The sequence below is a fragment of the Echinops telfairi genome, unplaced genomic scaffold (genome assembly GCF_000313985.2).
Source record: "Echinops telfairi isolate 266 unplaced genomic scaffold, ASM31398v2 ScPeMD7_7425;HRSCAF=8463, whole genome shotgun sequence".
NCBI classification, from domain to species: domain Eukaryota; kingdom Metazoa; phylum Chordata; class Mammalia; order Afrosoricida; family Tenrecidae; genus Echinops; species Echinops telfairi.
The window spans coordinates 2059106-2076976 of NW_022111325.1; the positions used below are offsets into that span (position 1 = coordinate 2059106).

Sequence of the window (17871 nt, forward strand, 5' to 3'; positions counted from 1 at the left end):
TGTCTGACTGTATTATTGTAATATCTCTCATGCTCTCGATGACTCTAATATAATACTTATATATCTCAACCGTACAATTGTGCATTACTGAACCCAGAAGTAGTATTACTGAACCAGTGAATTCCAGTAGTGGGTGGGGCTGGCCCCCCACTCCTCCGTGCCATATTTTTATTTAATACTACAGGGAGGGAGGGGAAAAAATGAGGAACTGATACCAAGGGCTCAAGTAGAAAGAAAATGGTTTGAGAATGATGATGGCAACAAATGTACAAATGTGATTGACACAACGGATGTATGTATGGAGTGTGATAAGAGCTGTATGAGCCCTCAATAAAATTATTTTTTAAAATTAATTAATTAATTTTAAAAAAAGAAAAAAGAAAAATACCTCAGCATTCCGAAAGACCTTGAGCATGTCAGCATCAAAAGCCTCCACTGTCTTATAATAACCAGTGAGGATCTGTTTCTCAATGGTTATGAGATCCAGGGGATCAGCGATCTTCTCATAATAGTCAGCATTCCTGGAACATAAGAAGCCAGGGTGTCAATTTGAATACTAAGCATTTTTCCTAAAACTCAGATGACTACCATAAATGTTTAACCTACTTTTTCTTTGCAGGGAGATTCAACAGTGGAGCTGCCAGCGATTGTCGGGAAGAATCTGAAATAGAATGTAAGGTTAACTGTTAGAGAGACCATAAGATAAAATGAAGACAAGCATTACCTCTTAACTAGAAAGGTAGATTCCCCCAAATTAAAAGCTAGGGGAGAGAAAAAAACAAAACAAAACCACTAAGGTGTTTTTTGTTTTGTTTCACTGTAGAAAATGCAAGGAGTTACCATACTGGGAACAGGTAGGGATACAGAGGTACCTTCAAACTCGCTAGGATGTGAAAGATATAGTATATGAGGGGGTACCCAAAAAACCTGAAATTGTTTTTCAAAGCTATGTATTTAAACTTTTTTTTTTTTTACCAAACTACCTTAAAAATCACTTTCAAAGTACTCTCCATTACATTTAATACATTTGTCAAATCTGTAATTCCATTCTTGGAAACCTTTTTGAAACTCATCTGTTTGGATGGCTGACAGCACCTCCCTTGCTTTTTTCTTCACCTCTTCTATGTCACCAAATTGCTGTTCTTTTATGTCCCTCTTCATTAAGGGAAACAAAAAGAAGTCACACAGAGCGAGTTCAGGTGCGTATGGCAAGAGAGGCATACTGTTTTTTGCCAAAACTTGGCAACTGAGATGGCTGGGTGAGCAGGTGCACTGTCATGGTGGCAAAACCAGTCCTGTCTGTCATAAATCAGGCCTTTTTTGGTTGCACATTGTTACGCAATCTTTTCAGGACCTCTAAATAGAAAGCTTGATTAACAGTCTGAACTGATGGAACAAACTTGAAATGCACTGAGTCAACATTTTCATCCCTTAGGGAAGTTGATGGACATCAAGAATGAGGTTTGTCGTCAATCAACATTTCACCTTTTTGGAAAGGAGAAAACCATTCGTACACTGCCCTTGTAAGCTGTGTTCAATATCACAACAGTGAGGGCATTCTGTGGCATTTTTCCCGAGCAGGAAACAAAATTTCACAACTCAATGCTCTTCTCTTAAATCGACCATCACAAAAAATGAGGTTCAAGCAAAACTGTTTCTATGATAAAATTCACTGTGACCAGAGAGAACCTTCCCATGTGACATCACTGGGTGAAACAAGTTGCTGGATGCTTGCCTAACGGGAAAAATGCACACTGAGAGAATCTGCTCAACCTCAGAGCTTCCCGTCTTTTTTTTTTTTTTTTAATAACACCTCATATATGTTTGAGGTGGTACCTGGGTTGATCTTGTTATACTAAAATATCACCTGATTAAATAGGAAAGTGTTCTAGATCATGTTAATGGTCTATAGGTAATACAAGTTTGGGTAAACATTCTTGGCAATATGTTTCATGAAATGTTACTTTCTATTAGGAATATAGAATGTGTGCTGTGGATTATTTTTCATTTGTTACCTTATGGTTACTTTCTAGCAATTTAATTATACAGAGAAAAAACCTCCGGTTTCTGTTCAGATAGAATGAAAAGGCGGGCAGCAGTTCTCTGTGACATCAGTGGAGCTATTTGAATATACAGAGTGTTTTTTGGGGACATAAAGGGAATTGGTGCCACAAAACTTTGTACTTTAGGGTTTTCTTACACAAAAAGGTACTACATACCTAACAAACAGTAAATGGGGAAAGAAAAGAATGAGGACAAAGAATCAAATTCCTAAGAATTTAGGGAAAGGAAGAACGAGAACAGATGAATTAATGGCAAAAAACTATTACTTTTCTTTGTTAAAAATCTCCTCCTTAAGACCCAATGCCCAACTCTAGACAATTGGACATACCTTCCAGAGGGGTAGTGGGGAGATGAGTCACTTAGGGTACAGTATAGCAATAATGAAACCCACAACCTTCCTCTGGTTCTTAAACGCTTCCTCCCCACAACTACCAGGACCCCAATATTACCTTGCAGACCTGGTTAGACCAGATGATGCACAGCGGTACAGATGGGAATTAGAAACGCAGGGAATCTAGGACAGATGAACCTCTCAGGACCAGGGGTGACAGTGGCGATACCAGGAGGGAAAGGGGGTAAAGAAAGGGGGAATGGATCACAGGGAGCTACATATAACTTCCTCTTTGGGGGACGGGCAGCAGAAGGGTGGGTGAAGGGAGACGCCGGACAGTGTAATGTAAGATACAATAATAATTTATAAATTATCAAGGGTGCATGGGGGAGAGGGGGGCAGAGGAAGGGAAGGGGAGGGGAAAAGGAAAATGAGCTGATTCCGGGAACCCAAGAGGAAAGCGAATTTTGGGAATAATGAGGACAACAAATGTATAGATGTGCTTTACACAATTGATCTATGTATTGTGATGAATTGTATGAGCCCCAATAAATTGATTAAAAAAAAAAAAGAAAAAAAAAATCTCCTCCTTACCCTTAAATTTCATGGTGAGAAAAAGTCACAAATAAAACCACCTACTCAAAATTGCTTTCCCTTCCTCCCAACAGACACCCAAAAGATTCAGAAGGGGACTGAGTGGGGTAAAGGTATCTGCATAAAACTTCTTTTAAAGTAAATGGTCATTTTCTTGCAAGCTTATCTCTTCTCTGAATGTAGAAGTACTTAAGGCCTGTGAACCCTACAAAATACTTGCTAAATTCTGCAAATTTTTTTTTTATGGGAACAAGCTTTTATTAAACATTCAAAGATATGTCAATCAAAATAGATTATGAAAGCAATTAATGTGACACATTCATATTTTCTCTTAAATTTCTAATCCACTGCCTTATCTACAGATATTAAACATAAGACTAGAGACGTGCACCAGCTTCTTTCTAGCCTATGTTAAAACTGAAGTTTCTTCATTGCAATAGTGTCTAATACAACATCAACAATTGACCTAAGTATAATATCATTTGATCTGTAGGGCCTAGGGATTTAAAGCAATAATCTCTAGAGACTGTCCAATTTGACTCATTGTCACCGAGCTGATTCTGACTCACAGTGACTCCAGAGGACAGGGCAGAACTGCCCTTGTGGGTTTCTGGGACGGTAACTCTTTAGTAGAAAGCCTCATCTTTATCTTGCCTGAAGACTATAGTCAATCTATAATTTATACTTGACAAAAAATAGATGGGGTAAATGTCCTAAACATCCTACATGGTCACTTGTCTTTGATTTTGGATGTTATCAAGTCTGGGTAGGTAATATGATCACATATACAGTTTATTAATATATCACATCAATACATTGTATTACTATATAATAATAAACATATTAAATACACACATAAATACACTTAAGGGTTCAGGACCATTATATCTTAGGGAACACTAAGGTTAAGTGAGAACCCTAGGCTCATGATTCTGAAATTAGAAGGATTACATAGTGCCTGTCTCCCACTGTTCACCTGCCTGAAGGAGATCACAATTGGCAGCACTGGATAGAGTGGGAGAAAAATGTTAACTGAAAACTGGAGAAAACCTCAAGACCATGACCTTTTACATCCTTCAAATTTCAACTAAACAACAGACCTACAAGGTGGACAAGAACACCAGGGAGGGCACACTCCGTAGAACAATCAGCCATTGGAGATAGAAGGGCAACATATGCCAAGGGATAAGCTCAGAAGGCAAGAAAGGACAGGAAAGAAAGATGAACAGAAGCAGTGAACACAGGGGAAGGGTACAGAGTGGGGATTGCAATAAATGTCATGAATCATAATGTGTATACATTGAAGACAAAAAAGAAAACCCAATTAACTGTAAATTTTCACTCAAATCACAACGAAAAGTTAAAAATAAATGAAAGAGTGGATTTGGGTGAGTGTGGTCACCTTTGTAAGATATGATACCATCACAGATCTCTTTGAAGATCTGAGCAAGGCGGGCTGCTCGAGCTACTTCAATGTTTTCTTCTGCAGCTGCCAACCGTCTAGTCCGGACAGACCTCGCTGTCTGCAGGGCGGAGAACTGGGTCATGAAGACATCTGCAAGGGTAAATGAAACTCCGTTTCAGAAAAAGAGAAGTGCTATGTGGCTTTCACTTCCCCAGTGACTGCTGCCATTTGCTCCCTATTTTCCTTCAAGTGACTCAATAAATTAGTGGGCATGGTATTCTTTCTCTTTACCTTAGTAAAAATGTGGCAAACACCGGAATTTATCAGAAGGATAAATGCTACAAGTAGAGAGAGACCTAAATTACTCCCTTAGAGGCTAAGCTATATTGTATAGTAGTTGTGTAAGTCTAACCTCATTACTTACTACTTACTTTAGTTTGGAGGTTCTCGTATACATTAAATAATACTTTTAATTTGGTTAGCTTAGTGACTGACATACAAGGGGGTTTCAAAAACAATTGTGGAAAATTTCCATTACTTCTTAATTCTATTTTCCATGAATTTTTTGAAGCTCTTGTATAATACTTATTACCAGAAGATTCAAACTAATACTTAATACTTCTACTTGTTAAAGGGTAAGATAGCAAGAAGATGGTCTGAACATTTCATTTCCAGTGAAGAAAGGTGCTTGGCCCTGGCTGTTCCATGATTCCAGTCTACTTTGACAAATCAGAAGATCTGTGTGTAGCGTGCTCATCTGAAGGTGGGGCAACAAAACCTTCAGACTGATAATAGATGTCATTCAATCACCAGTGCATCTGAGAAGGGAACACAGAGTAAGCCTACTACCTATCTTGAGCCACGTGGCTAATTTCAGGTTGGAAGATCAAGTTTGGAAGGCCGCCAGCGGGGAATTTTCCCTATTCATTATAAGATACACAGCAAAGTTAAAGAGCTCGTCTGTTTGAATTGACTTATTTTTTGCACTTGAATGTAGCTAAAAATAAAAACAAAAAAAGAAAAAGAAAGAAAGTACCTAAAATAATCACTTTTAATAGAATCTTATGAAATGAATAAGAGTGGTTCCTTGGACCTTACCAGACTTGATGTTCCCGTCATCTCGGCAGATGCCATTCCATCGGGTATATAATGATACCGAGTGAATATTATCACTGGTGTGCTTTACTTCTTCCTGTTTCTGCCGAATCTTCTCCCAGTTTCGGACTAAGAACACATGATGCTTTAATACAAAGTTTCTTCAAGGAAGAAAGAAAGGAGTTTAATTATTTATGAAATCAGTTACTATTTGTGATATGACTACTCTATGCAAGTCACTATTAGTTGATATAAGTGTATACTTACCAGTGAACGGAGCAGTTGTAAAGGGGCCTCAAAAAGTGCATTAAAAAATGGAATGAAAACATAATGGAAATTTCTCATGAACTTTTTGAAGCCCCTTCTAAGAAGGTGAAAACATTCTTTAAAAATTCCTAGTGACAGGAAAGAGGGAACCAATTACAAGGATCTACATGTGACCTCCGAATTTACAAATTATCAAGGGCTCATGAGGGAGGGGGGAGCGGGGAGGGAGGGGGAAAATGAGGACCTAATGTTGGGGGCTTAAGTGGAGAGGAAATTTTTTGTGAATGATGAGGGCAATGAATGTACAAATGCACTTTGCACAATCGATGTATGTATGGATTGTGATGAGAGTTGTATGAGCCCCTAATAAAATGATTTAAAAAAAAATCCTAGTGACCATCATACTCAGAGGGTCAATATGAGTCAGAATTGACTCATGGGCAGTGAGTTTGAGTTTTGAGTGAGTTTGAGAGTACCAAGTGAGTATATTTTAAAGGTTAAAAATAGCACAGCTCTATGATAATAAAAGCACAAGTAAGTAAGACACATAAGTGGGAATTCATATAATTATATTAATTATATACTTTGGTTCATCAGATAACCTTAGAGAAATGCAAATAAAAAATGCAATGATACGACCTCGCCCCTCTTAAAAGTGGCAATGATTAGGAAAAAAAACCATGAAAATGGTGGTTATTCAAAATGTTTAATATCGAACTATCATATGACCCAGCAATCCCAATGCTACATATATAATTCCCAGAAGTAAAGGCAGAAAGACAAACAAAAACCTATATACCAATATTCATCTGTTCATCACAGTACTAATCACAAAAGCCAAAAGGTGAAGCAATCAAAATGGCCACCAACAGATGAACAGACAAGAAAATGTGGTATAGACACATAGAGGAATACTACTTAGCCACAGGAGGGGATGAAGTCTAAATGCATGTCACTACATGGAGAAACATCATGCTGAGTGAGACAAGTCAGTTGTAAAAGGACAAATATTGCATGATCTCACTTAAATGAAATAAATAAATGAAATAAATAAATAAATAAACAGAAGCCAAAGAAAAGGGAAGTTTGCTTTTAGGGGCACTGAGTTTATGTCAATAGTAATAGAATAATTGAAAAAGGATTGTGAGAATGGTTGCAAAACTTGAAGAATGTAATCAATGTCACTGAATTGTACATGTATAAATGTTGACAGAGAATGTTTTGTTATGTTTATTTTTACTACAATAAACTTAAAAACACAAAAACAAAAAGTAACATAGATCATTCCTTTGAGATGCTTTTGTCTTATTTTTAAATTATGGGGGAAAATGGAAAGAGAAAGACACAAAATTCATCCATAAATCTTGTTACCAACAAAATGCCCAAACCCAACCACACTGCCATTGAGTCACTTCTGACTCACTGCATCCCTAAAGGACAGACAGAGCCCAACTGCCCCTTTAGATTTCCGAGGCTGGACACCTTCAAGGGAATAGAAAGTCTCACTTTTAAACTGCTAACCTCGAGGTTAGCAAGCTAACGCATAACCCAGTATGCCACAGGGCTCCTTCTTGTTACCAATAGTCCTTAAAGACATTTTAGTGTGTTGCCATTCAGATCATATCTTGGTGTATTTTTTCCTTAATTGTGATACTCAATTTTGTACCTTGGCATTTCTCACCTAATCTGTTTTCCCATTCTATTCACAAACAACTGGCCAACAATATTTTGATATCTGCGGAAACTAGCGGCAGTTAGTGAAGGGCGGTGCTTTATGGAGTATTTGCAAAAATTCTGAAGAAATTGTCAATGAGGCATGGGATCAGTTATCACAAGGAGAGACGGACTGGCAGATACATGTCAAAGATATACAAGTTAGCCTTGAAAAATGAAGAGTAGACTTGAATGAAAACGTGCTGAGCAGAGTTAGGTGCCGTACTTCCACACAGATCTAAATTTAAAGGAGTTATGAGTATCCTGACCGACCCTATAGTTTTGGTGATTCTATTTGAATTTTACCCTAGCACATATATGAATGTATATAACCTTGCTTAAGTCACAAAGTGTGGGCCTCAGTAGAATGGAGCATTAGGATAATTTTATAGTTCTTGAACTTGGCTGTCCACGGGAGTTACACAGGGACCTCTAAAAATTACTCTGCATGAGTTCCATCTTTGGAAATTCTGTTGTAAGCCGTCGGGAGACTATGGCCTCAGAGCCCTGGTGGTGAAGCGGGATAAGAGCTGGTCCCTAACAGAAGGCCGACAGCTTGAACCCACCAGCCATTTGTAGGAGGAAGATGCAGCAGTTTCATCCTGTCCTTTAGGGTTCCTATACGGTTAGAATCTGCTTGATGGCAGTGGGTCTGGTTTGGGTTGGGTTGGTAGCTTGGGCACTGGGATTTTTTTAAAAGCTTTCTCGGCTAATGTGCAGTCAAGGTGGAAAACTAATGGACTGTTTTTGTGAAGCTTAACATTCTATGATTCGGTGTGAAACACAATGAAAGGGGTTAAAATTGCCGTCAGGTTTTAAATAAGGATGAACTCTTTAAGATATTGAACGAAAGAGTGAAGGAGGTTGTGAAACAACAGTTCAAGAAAATCTGAGAAATAGATGTATTCATTGGACTTACTTCTGAAAAGGACACATTTTGTCTAAATATAGAGCATATCAGGAATGACTATGGTGATCCTACACCAACCCCCTTTCAGTGTCTTAAAGTACAATAAAATATATAGAGCTAAAGGGAAACAAAATACATTGAAACATTTTTTAAAAACCATGTAAAATTCAGGAGATATACATATACATTACTTCTTTTTTTCCCCTTCAATTAGCAATAATTGCGCCTCGGGTACACCTCATTGGCTACGATATTGCCAATGCGCAAAGCTGCATTACTTCTTAATGCATTAAATGCCAAGATTTAGTGGGGAGTGTCTAACAATCATAGCATATTTTGAGACAGTGCTGTGCATAAATGGTTATTTTAAGATATGTGGAGCACCTGGAATCTGATAGGATGCTGTTGCTTTGCCTACAATCAAAATTGAGGGAGATGCTAAATTTCCATTAGAAATTAGAGAAGATAAAAATTCAATTTCCCATCCAAACTATAGATGCCCCAATCTTCTGGCTAAGACCTTCTGTATTAAAGTAACAGGCTCAATTATAGAGATAAGGACATTTTTTAACTCACAGAAAACTACATAATAAAAAAAAATTCAAGCGAGAAAGCTGCCTTTTACCTCTCTCGATTGGACATTGGCTTCATCTGTAATTGAGGGGTCAGTCTTGTTGGGGGGTTGATGTGTTCACTGGACTCCTCAGAGAGGTGGCCTCGCTGAAAGACAGGTGGATCAGATTGCAGAAAAACAAGATCAATTAGGAATCACTCTGCTATTTCCTTCATTCTAAGAACTGCCTCTAAGCAGCTGTTTGGGGGAAAGGCACTCATTACTTACCCTCTTCTTCAGTTTGTGCTTGGACTTCCGCTTCTCTTTGGAGCGCGCAGGTTTCCTGTGTGTGCCCATGGGCTGGCTGCTTTTGCTGCTGCTGAGTCCAGTCATGCGCTGACTCTTGCCTCCAATGATTCCTCGACATTTCTCAAAGCCACACTTACACAGTTGCTTTGAAGAGAAAGCACAGTTAACTTTGTTAACACGCAGTCTTAGAAATTCAAAGATGATGCCTGAGGGTCTGAGTACTTAAAAATAAATCTGAAATCGAGGAACTTTTATACAGCGTAGTAGAAATTAGATGCTTGGGACAGAAAGAGGCTTTCAATGCAATACAAAAGGCAAGGTTAACTTTAAGAAGACTTCATTATCAGAAGAGGTAAGAACTAATTGGAAACCAAAACTGATGGGGCACCTTCTTTATCCTGAGACCTAGGAAACCTATGGGGTAGTTCTATTCTGTTACAGTGTCCTCATGAGTCAGAAATGACTTGAAGGTATGTTATATCGCATTTAATCCAGAAGCAGCAACAATGAACTCGAACATACAATCATGAAGATGGTGGAGGACTGGGCAATATTTTGTTCTGTTATACAAAGAGTTGGAGCCATACGTTGGCGCTGACTCAAGGGCAGCTAATAACATATAAATCACATACGTGTAAGAAGAGTGAAAAAATTGCTTTGTTTGATGTACTTCTCAATGGCCACAAGTCAGTAATGCTCCACTATGTTAAAGTTTAATCACCTTCTTAGGTTTATTATTCTTACCTGCTTTTCAACATTAAAGGAATGAAAGTTATAATCATAAGTGAGTTCGGTTCCAGCTGGCATGTCTTTAAGAGCATACAGCCCAATCCGGTATACTCCATTAACAGACCTATAAAGAGAGACAAGAGTTAAAAGATGGGATCCTTTATACCATACCTGACAGCTAGAAAAAGGACTACAATTACTGACTTCAAATTTGCTTTGTTTTTGTATTCAATTCCTGGGTTCTAAACATTTTTCCCACAAAATATTTTTTCCATGTCATTTCTCCTTTATTCAGACTATCATCATTTCCTTCCAAGAATGCAGTCTCCAGGGTGCTCTTTCAGCTTTTGATCTCCTCTCCACTGTATGTCGCTTGTCATACTAAACGGCAGTTTGCTTGAAAGCATGCTCTATGCAGTCAATTTCAATTGTTATTTGCTGTCCAGTTGACTCTACTTCGCCTCATGGAGATCCCAGGTGTCAATTATAATAAGGTTTTTAACCTTTCACACTTTGTATTCAAAGTTTCTCTATAATATGGCTTTATTCTACTTACTAAGTAAATTGAAATTATTTCCTACTGACCTCCATCTTTCTCACCTCAACGTAAGTATTATATCTCATTACCTTCTACCCATGTCATGAAGGATTTAGAGTGTACTGGGCTGGATGATTCAGAGCTCCGGTGGCATAGTAAGTTTAAGTGCAGGGCTATTCACTGAAAGATTGGTGGTTTGAACCTACCAGGTGCTTCAGGACAGAAAGAAGAACTGACTTCTGTAGATTTACAGCCTGAGAAACCCTCAGAGCAGTGCAACTCTGTCCTATATGGTCTCTTATGTGTTGCAATAGACTCGACAGTAGTGGTTTGGTTTTTGGTTTAGGGCTTTATACATAATGATAATTATTGTTATTAGCACTAGCATTTATGGAATGTTTGTTAGAGTATTTTTCACATTAATTGATTTAACCCTGCTAATGGCTGTATGAAATAGGTGCTATTATTAGGTATGATTATAACCCTGTTAGTAATGTCTATACTGAGATACAGAATGTAAGTAATTTGCCCCAAATCATATAGCTACCTATACCTAGGGGAATTAGGTTTGAAAAAAGGTAGTTCAATCGCTTCTCGGCCTTTTGGCTAAGATCAAGTGTAGTAAAAGGTAGTCCATTATACCATACTGATAATCAATCATTAAACATCCCTTGAAGTATTTTAATCCCCATTTTATATATATGAGCTATATGTAGCTCAAATAGTGATTACAATAATACAGCAGTTAAGTGTCCTTTAAATCTCGGGGATTAAAATTCAGGCTTTTTGATTCCACAACCTCTCTTCCTTCTTGCCCCCTTGCCAATGTGGAGGAATGTTAACTTTCCGAGGTTTAGCACTGATATTACTCTACTATATGTAACCTCGTATCTCTCAAGTCCTTAGTATGATTGACTTTTCTGAATTCAGAACGCATGTCTGGTCTATTCCAGGGTCAGCACACTATGGTCTCCAGCTATATCTATATCTACTTTTTGGGGGGTGGGGAGAATAAATAAACCCAATGGGGATAATGGGGCACAGCCACTCCCACAGGTTTATACATGGTTTGCTGCGTCTTTCACATCATGGCAAACCTATGCTTACAAAGTCTAGAATATTTACTATGTGGTCCTTTATCGTAAAAAGTATATAGTAGGGGAGTTCCTGGGTGACAGAAATACATTCAAGCTGTTAACTGAAAGGCTAGACGTTAAAGCCCATCCAGAGGCACCTTGGAATAAAGAACTGGCAAGCTCCTCCAAAAATATCAGCCAATGAAAGCCCTAAGGAGTATGGCTGTACTCAGACATATGGGGCTGTTGAGTCAGAATCAATACAACCATAACTGGTGGTGTCCAGTATGTGGCCCATAGCATAACAATCATCCAAGGGCAAAGTTTAGAGGGTTAGAAAAGGAGGAATGGAAACAGGAAACACAAGGAGGAAGTATTGTAAATGATGTTACATTATGAGGATTGCAATTAACAATACGAAACAAAAGTGCATGAATTGTTGATGGAAAGTTATTTGTTCCATAAATCTTCATTCAATTCACAAAAACTTTCAAAAAATGCAGTAACATTAAAAATATCATTATATAGTCTCTTATGTTAAAATATATATTTTGGTACTGAGAGCAGTAAGTCAGTAGGAAGAGTTGTAAGAGCCCTAATAAAATGATCTTTTAATAATAATAATAATAATAAACCAGTCACTAGGTTGGTCCGTCTTAGGCAAACAGCAGAGTTAGGTAGTAACTAAATAACCAAGGCACAAACTGATATCAGCTAGGACAACCAGTTGGGCTCAGGCATATGGGGTATGGAATGTGGAGACCAGTAGAAAGTGGGGGGGGGGGGCATCTGCGGGAAGGGAGAGAAACCTCTCGGGCAAAGCTTGTGACTAACCTCATAGTACACAGCCAGTGAGGAACTGGGCAGGAGGCTTTCAAACTAGAGGATACAATGCTTTCAGAGGAGCTATGAAGGGCGTCTCCCCTTTTGCCCGATTTATCTTTGGGCTTGGGTGCCTGATTTTGTAAATGCTGAACAATAAAGGTCTCTTTCTCGCTAAAGTGAGTACGCACTGGATTTCTTGAGGATTTGCCGGTTAAAATTCCATGATAGACCACTGGCAAACTCATGTGGGATAAGGCAGTCCACCCAGTTCTCTCTCAAGAGACCCATTGGAGTATGGCCCAGGTCAGGGGTTTATACTGATCTCCCAGTTACCAAGAGGAACCAATACAGTGTCTGGAATTTCAACATTTCTCACAGAACAATGAAATTTTCTTCCATGTTTCCTTTGAGAGAATGGAGTAGTGCATACAAATCTAAAGTGCAGCTTGCTGAATTGGTACTTAAGCATGTAACAATCATCTAGGCACTTATACAAACAATGTGATACATCTGTGAAAGTACTTCTCTCCAAGCACTTAGCACCTTCCCCAGAAAGGATTGCCAGTATTCTGACCTCTCTCAGAGTAGGAGGAGCCCTGGTGACACAGCCCCATAGCAGGTGACTGACTAAAAGGATCATAGTATGAACTTACCCCAGCTGCTTCAAAGGAGAAAAATCTATTGTTTTATGCTCCCACAAAGACTACAGCCTAGATGGACTTCCAGGCAAGATGGCGACCAAGTAGTACACATGGCAGGGACTCCGTGGAGAACAGCACAAGAGGAGCCACTGAGAGGGACAGAGGGATATGCTACATTTCCAGACAACAGGATTTTCAGCATAAAAATAAGTAGACAAAAATTTACTAAAATTAGAGAGCAGAATCCCCTTGGTCATCTCTCTGCATTAGATTCCCAGGTCTGTGGATAGAGGAGGTAGCTTGTGGGGAGGAGCAGCAGAGCTGCAGGAATGTAATTCTAAGGGACCAGCCAGGGCGGATAAAAATATAAATAGCTTTGGCTCTCCCAGAGGCCAGAAGAGCCCTGCTAAAGTAACCCACAGTCCTGGCTCCTCAGTGGGGACAACACAGCCTACTGAGGTGTGCTGGGGTGAGTCAGCAGGACAGCTAAGAGTGGTGTAAGTGGAGAACACAAGCTCAGGGAGGGAGCTCCAGCTCCATTCAGCACATCTAATCCCCCCTCCCTGAAGTACAGCTCCACCAATTCCATATCCCAAGATACCCAAAAAAGCCCGAGACCTTAAAAAAGACAGCCACTCTGGGGCAATCTTTTAAAAAAACTTTTAAACTTCTCTAGAATGCAGCCATCACACACCCGGTTTATTAATAAAGTTTTGGCATAAAAGAACAAGGAAAAACCTCAGCAGGTTTTACAAGCTCCTGAGCAAAGTCTAGAGCCCAAACACACATTAACAGCTCCCTTGAGTCTTACTCTAGAATTATTTTTCTTAAAACTACTGTCTCTTGCCCTTTCCTTTAATCCAAATATCTAAAGTTTTACTTCAGAACACTTATTAACACATCTTTTAGCTACACTTTTCTCCTTAAACCCTTTCTTTCCGTCTCATCTACAAAATCAAAACCTGACCCTATTCTTACATTTTTTAAAAATCTTTTTTTCTATCAAATACAAATACCCATACCTCCAACATTGCAAATCAGGCATTTTGGGGGGGCCTAATCTCCCTTACTTTAACCTACCAAATAAAACCACCCAACCCCTCCCATTTTTGTTAATTACTGCTCCTTTCGCTCTCCCTCCCCTACGACTACCTCTCCCACTTTCTGATTGATCCGCTGACACCTAATCTAACACACTCCCCCAAACACTTAACACAAATGGTCCATCACCCTTCTACTGCACCACCTAACAAGAGTTCACTGCTCCCACATGACACCCCTGGTAGGTACTCCAAGATGTCATGGAAACAACAGAAGGTGTCACAAGAGAGACAGAAACAAATAACCGAAGACCAACCAGACCTAAATGCAACGCCTGAAATGGACAGGCGATGGATTTACAAATAAATAAACAAATGAAAGAATGATGACAGCACTTGTGCAACAGCTGGAAGAGTCTGAGAGAAAAAGTGAAATAGAAAAGCTAGTAATTTCACTAGAGAAACTCCAAACAGAAACACAAAAATCAAACAACACTATAAAGGAAAAGCATGATGTTATAAAAGAACAGAAACACAGAACTGAAGAGCTGGAAAGCCAAATTAGTGAGTTGGAAGGCAAAGCTATAGATTCCAACCTAAAAGAACAAATAAAGAAAATGCAAAAGAGACCGAGAAAAGCTTGAGAACAATGTGGGACACAATTATGAGGGGAAAACTGTGTTTTATAGGGATTCCAGAAGAGGAAAAAGCAAAAAAAAAAAAAAAATCACATAGAGAACAGTCCTAGAACTCCTGCAAGAGAACTTTCCTCAATGTCTAAAGGAGGAAAAGATAATTATTCAGGAAGCTGAAAAAAAAACCAACCAGGGGAGATCCCAAAAGGAAGACTCACAGGCGTATTGTAGTCAAGATGTCTAACATCAATGACTAGGAAAAAAATTCTAAGAGCAGCCAGAGAAATAAGATCAATTACATACAAAGGGTCAGAAATTAGATTAATCTGATTTCTCAGCAGAAACCATGCGGGCAAGAAGAAAATTTAATGTTGTATACAGAGTACTAGAGGAAAAAATATTGTCAACCTAGGATCCTGTAACCATCAATTAAATATGATGGAGATATAAGTATTTGAAGAAAAGGATAAACGCAAAGATTTCACAAAAACAAGGCCACCACTACAAAAAAAATACTCAAAAAGTACCGTAGCTAAAAAAACAACATCAACAACACACAAACCTGAAACCAACATAGAGACCATTCCTCACAAAAAAACCAACACACACAGAACAACACCCAAAGCAAAGACATACACAGGAAGAACAGAGAAATTTAACACAATACACAAACACATATATATAAAGCAAAATGACAGTAACAAATGCACACATATCAATAATTACACTGAATGTTAATGGGCTAAATGCACTAGTAAACAGACAGAGACTAGCAGAATGGATAACAAAACCAAACCCACCGAGGTGCTGCCCACAAGAAACACCTCACTAACAAAGGCATGAACAGATTAAAAATCAGAGGCTGGACAAAAGCATACCAAGCAAACAGCCACCAAAAGAGAGCAGGGATAGCAGTATTAATCTCTGAGAAGATAGACTTCAAGGCAAGCAACGTAGTAAGAGATAGGAACAGACACTACATAATGATAAATGGAACAATACCTCAGGAATCCAAAACTATAATAAACATATATGCACCCAATGAAAGACCCTTGAAATACATCAATCAAATCTTCACTGAACTGAGTAAGAATATAGATACACCGACAATAACAGGAGACTTTAATATACTTCTCTCAAGGAAAAACAGACCATCAAGAAAAAAAACTCAACAAAGATACAACAAAGCTCAATAACACATAAGCGAATTCATAGATATATACAGAACGCTTCCTCTAACAAAACAACAGTGTCTATTCTTCTCTAACACATCCGAAACATTCTCAAGAAGTTACCACATACCAAGCCACAAATCATTCCTCAACAAATTAAAATAATTGAGATCTCACAATCAATCTTCTTAGACCACAAAGTTAAAATTATAAATCAATAATAAAATGAGCAGAAACGTAAAGACAAACACGTGGAGATTGAATAACATAATACTCAAAAATGACTTGGTAATAAAGCAAATAAAGGAGGCATTTAAAACATTCCCTGAGACAAACGAGAATGATAACACAATATATGAAAACCCTTCGGATACAGTGAAAGCAGTAATCAAGGGCCAATTTATAGCCACCAACACATACATGCAAAAAGAGGAGAAATCTAAAATCAACATCCTAACACACCACATCCAAAAACTGGAACAAGGACAACAACATAATCCCTCCAATAAAGAAAGTAGAGAAATCATAAGGATCAAAGCAGAAATAAACAATATGGGAAACCAAAAAAAAGGAAAAAGGAAAGACATGAAGCTGGTTCTTTGAAAAAATTAACAAAATAGACCACTGGCAAACTTAACAAAGGAAGAAGATGCAAATATCCAGAATGAGAGATGAAAACAGTGCCATTACAACAGATCCAGATTGGGGTGAGGGGAGAACAAAACAGTACTATGAAAAACGGTCCTCAAATTCAAAATGTAGAAGAAATGTACAGATACCTAGAAACATATTACCCATTCAAATTAATGCAGACAGATACTGAAAAACTCAAAAAGTCCCATAACAAAAGAAGGATTAGAGCAAGTCATTAAGAAACTATGAACCAAGAAGAGTTCAGGACCAAATAGTTTCATAGGGGAATTCTACCAAATATCCTAAAAAGATGTGATACCAATATTAGACAAACTTCCAAAACGTAAAAAAAGACAACAAACTCCCAAATTCATTCTATGAATCCAGCATAACACTGATACCCAAACCAGGCAAAGACCACACAAAGATGGAAAATTATATACCAATATCCCTCATGAACATAGATGTTAAAATCCTCAACAAAATCCTTGCCAAAAGAATACAGCAGCAGATCAAAAAAGTAATATACCATTACTAAGTGGGTTTGTTTCCGGTATGCAAGGATGGTTCAATAGTTGAAAAACAATGTAATCCACCACAAAATAAAAAACAAATGTTTTGAAAATGATGGTGGCAGTAATTGTGAAATTATGCTTGATCTAATTGATTTATAGATTGTTATAATGTCTGTTAGAGCTCCCAATAAAATGGATTAAAAACAAACAACCGCCCCCCACATGATCATATCAATGAATGCAGAAAAGGCATTTGACACTACAAACATTTCTGTTCTAAACACTCAACAAAATAGGAATAGAAGGAAATTTCCTAAACATAATAAAAGTCATATATGAGAAACCAACAGCCAACATCATGCCAATGGGAAAAAGTTAGAAATATTCCCAATGATAACAGGGACCAGGCAAGGATGTCATCCCGAATTCCACTCTTATTCAACACCATGCTGGAAGTTTTAGGAAGAGCCATCAGACAACAAAGAGAAGTCAAGGGAATAAAAATAGGCAAAGGAGAAGTAAAACCCTTGCTATTCGCAGATGATATGATCCTATATATAGAAAATCCAAAAGTTTCCACCAAAAGCCTGCTGGAAACCATTGAATTCAGCAAGGTTGCAAGATATGAAGTTAACAACCAGAAAATCAATTGGATTCCTGCTTGATAGAGAAGAGAGCCATGAAAATGACATTAAAAAATCAATACTATTTACAATAACCACACAAAAGATGAAATACTTAGGAATAAATTTAACTAAAGAAACAAATGAGGGAAGGGGGGTGTAGAAAGGGGGAATTGATCACAGGGAGCTACATATAACCTCCT

The 17871-nt window shown here is 38.2% G+C and overlaps 1 protein-coding gene, 1 non-coding gene and 1 pseudogene across 4 annotated transcripts in view; 1 reads left to right on the forward strand and 2 right to left on the reverse strand.

The window, feature by feature from the left end:
- The window catches only part of ASH1L (ASH1 like histone lysine methyltransferase), a 214268-nt gene that overhangs the window by 19242 nt on the left and 177155 nt on the right, over nucleotides 1–17871 (reverse strand). For all 3 annotated transcript variants that reach the window (XM_004714678.3, XM_045298503.1, XM_045298502.1), the window contains 7 exons: nucleotides 9986–10094; nucleotides 9221–9385; nucleotides 9005–9099; nucleotides 5493–5650; nucleotides 4392–4544; nucleotides 607–661; nucleotides 389–521 (listed from right to left, as the gene is read on the reverse strand). In XM_004714678.3, the coding sequence (XP_004714735.1) occupies nucleotides 389–521; nucleotides 607–661; nucleotides 4392–4544; nucleotides 5493–5650; nucleotides 9005–9099; nucleotides 9221–9385; nucleotides 9986–10094 (868 nt within the window). The remainder of the gene's footprint in view (nucleotides 1–388; nucleotides 522–606; nucleotides 662–4391; nucleotides 4545–5492; nucleotides 5651–9004; nucleotides 9100–9220; nucleotides 9386–9985; nucleotides 10095–17871) is intronic.
- LOC115872569 lies at nucleotides 8514–8650 on the reverse strand. Its single transcript, XR_004047932.1, has one exon. It is a non-coding gene; the product is annotated as a U4 spliceosomal RNA (small nuclear RNA).
- LOC115872567 lies at nucleotides 11095–11274 on the forward strand (annotated as a pseudogene).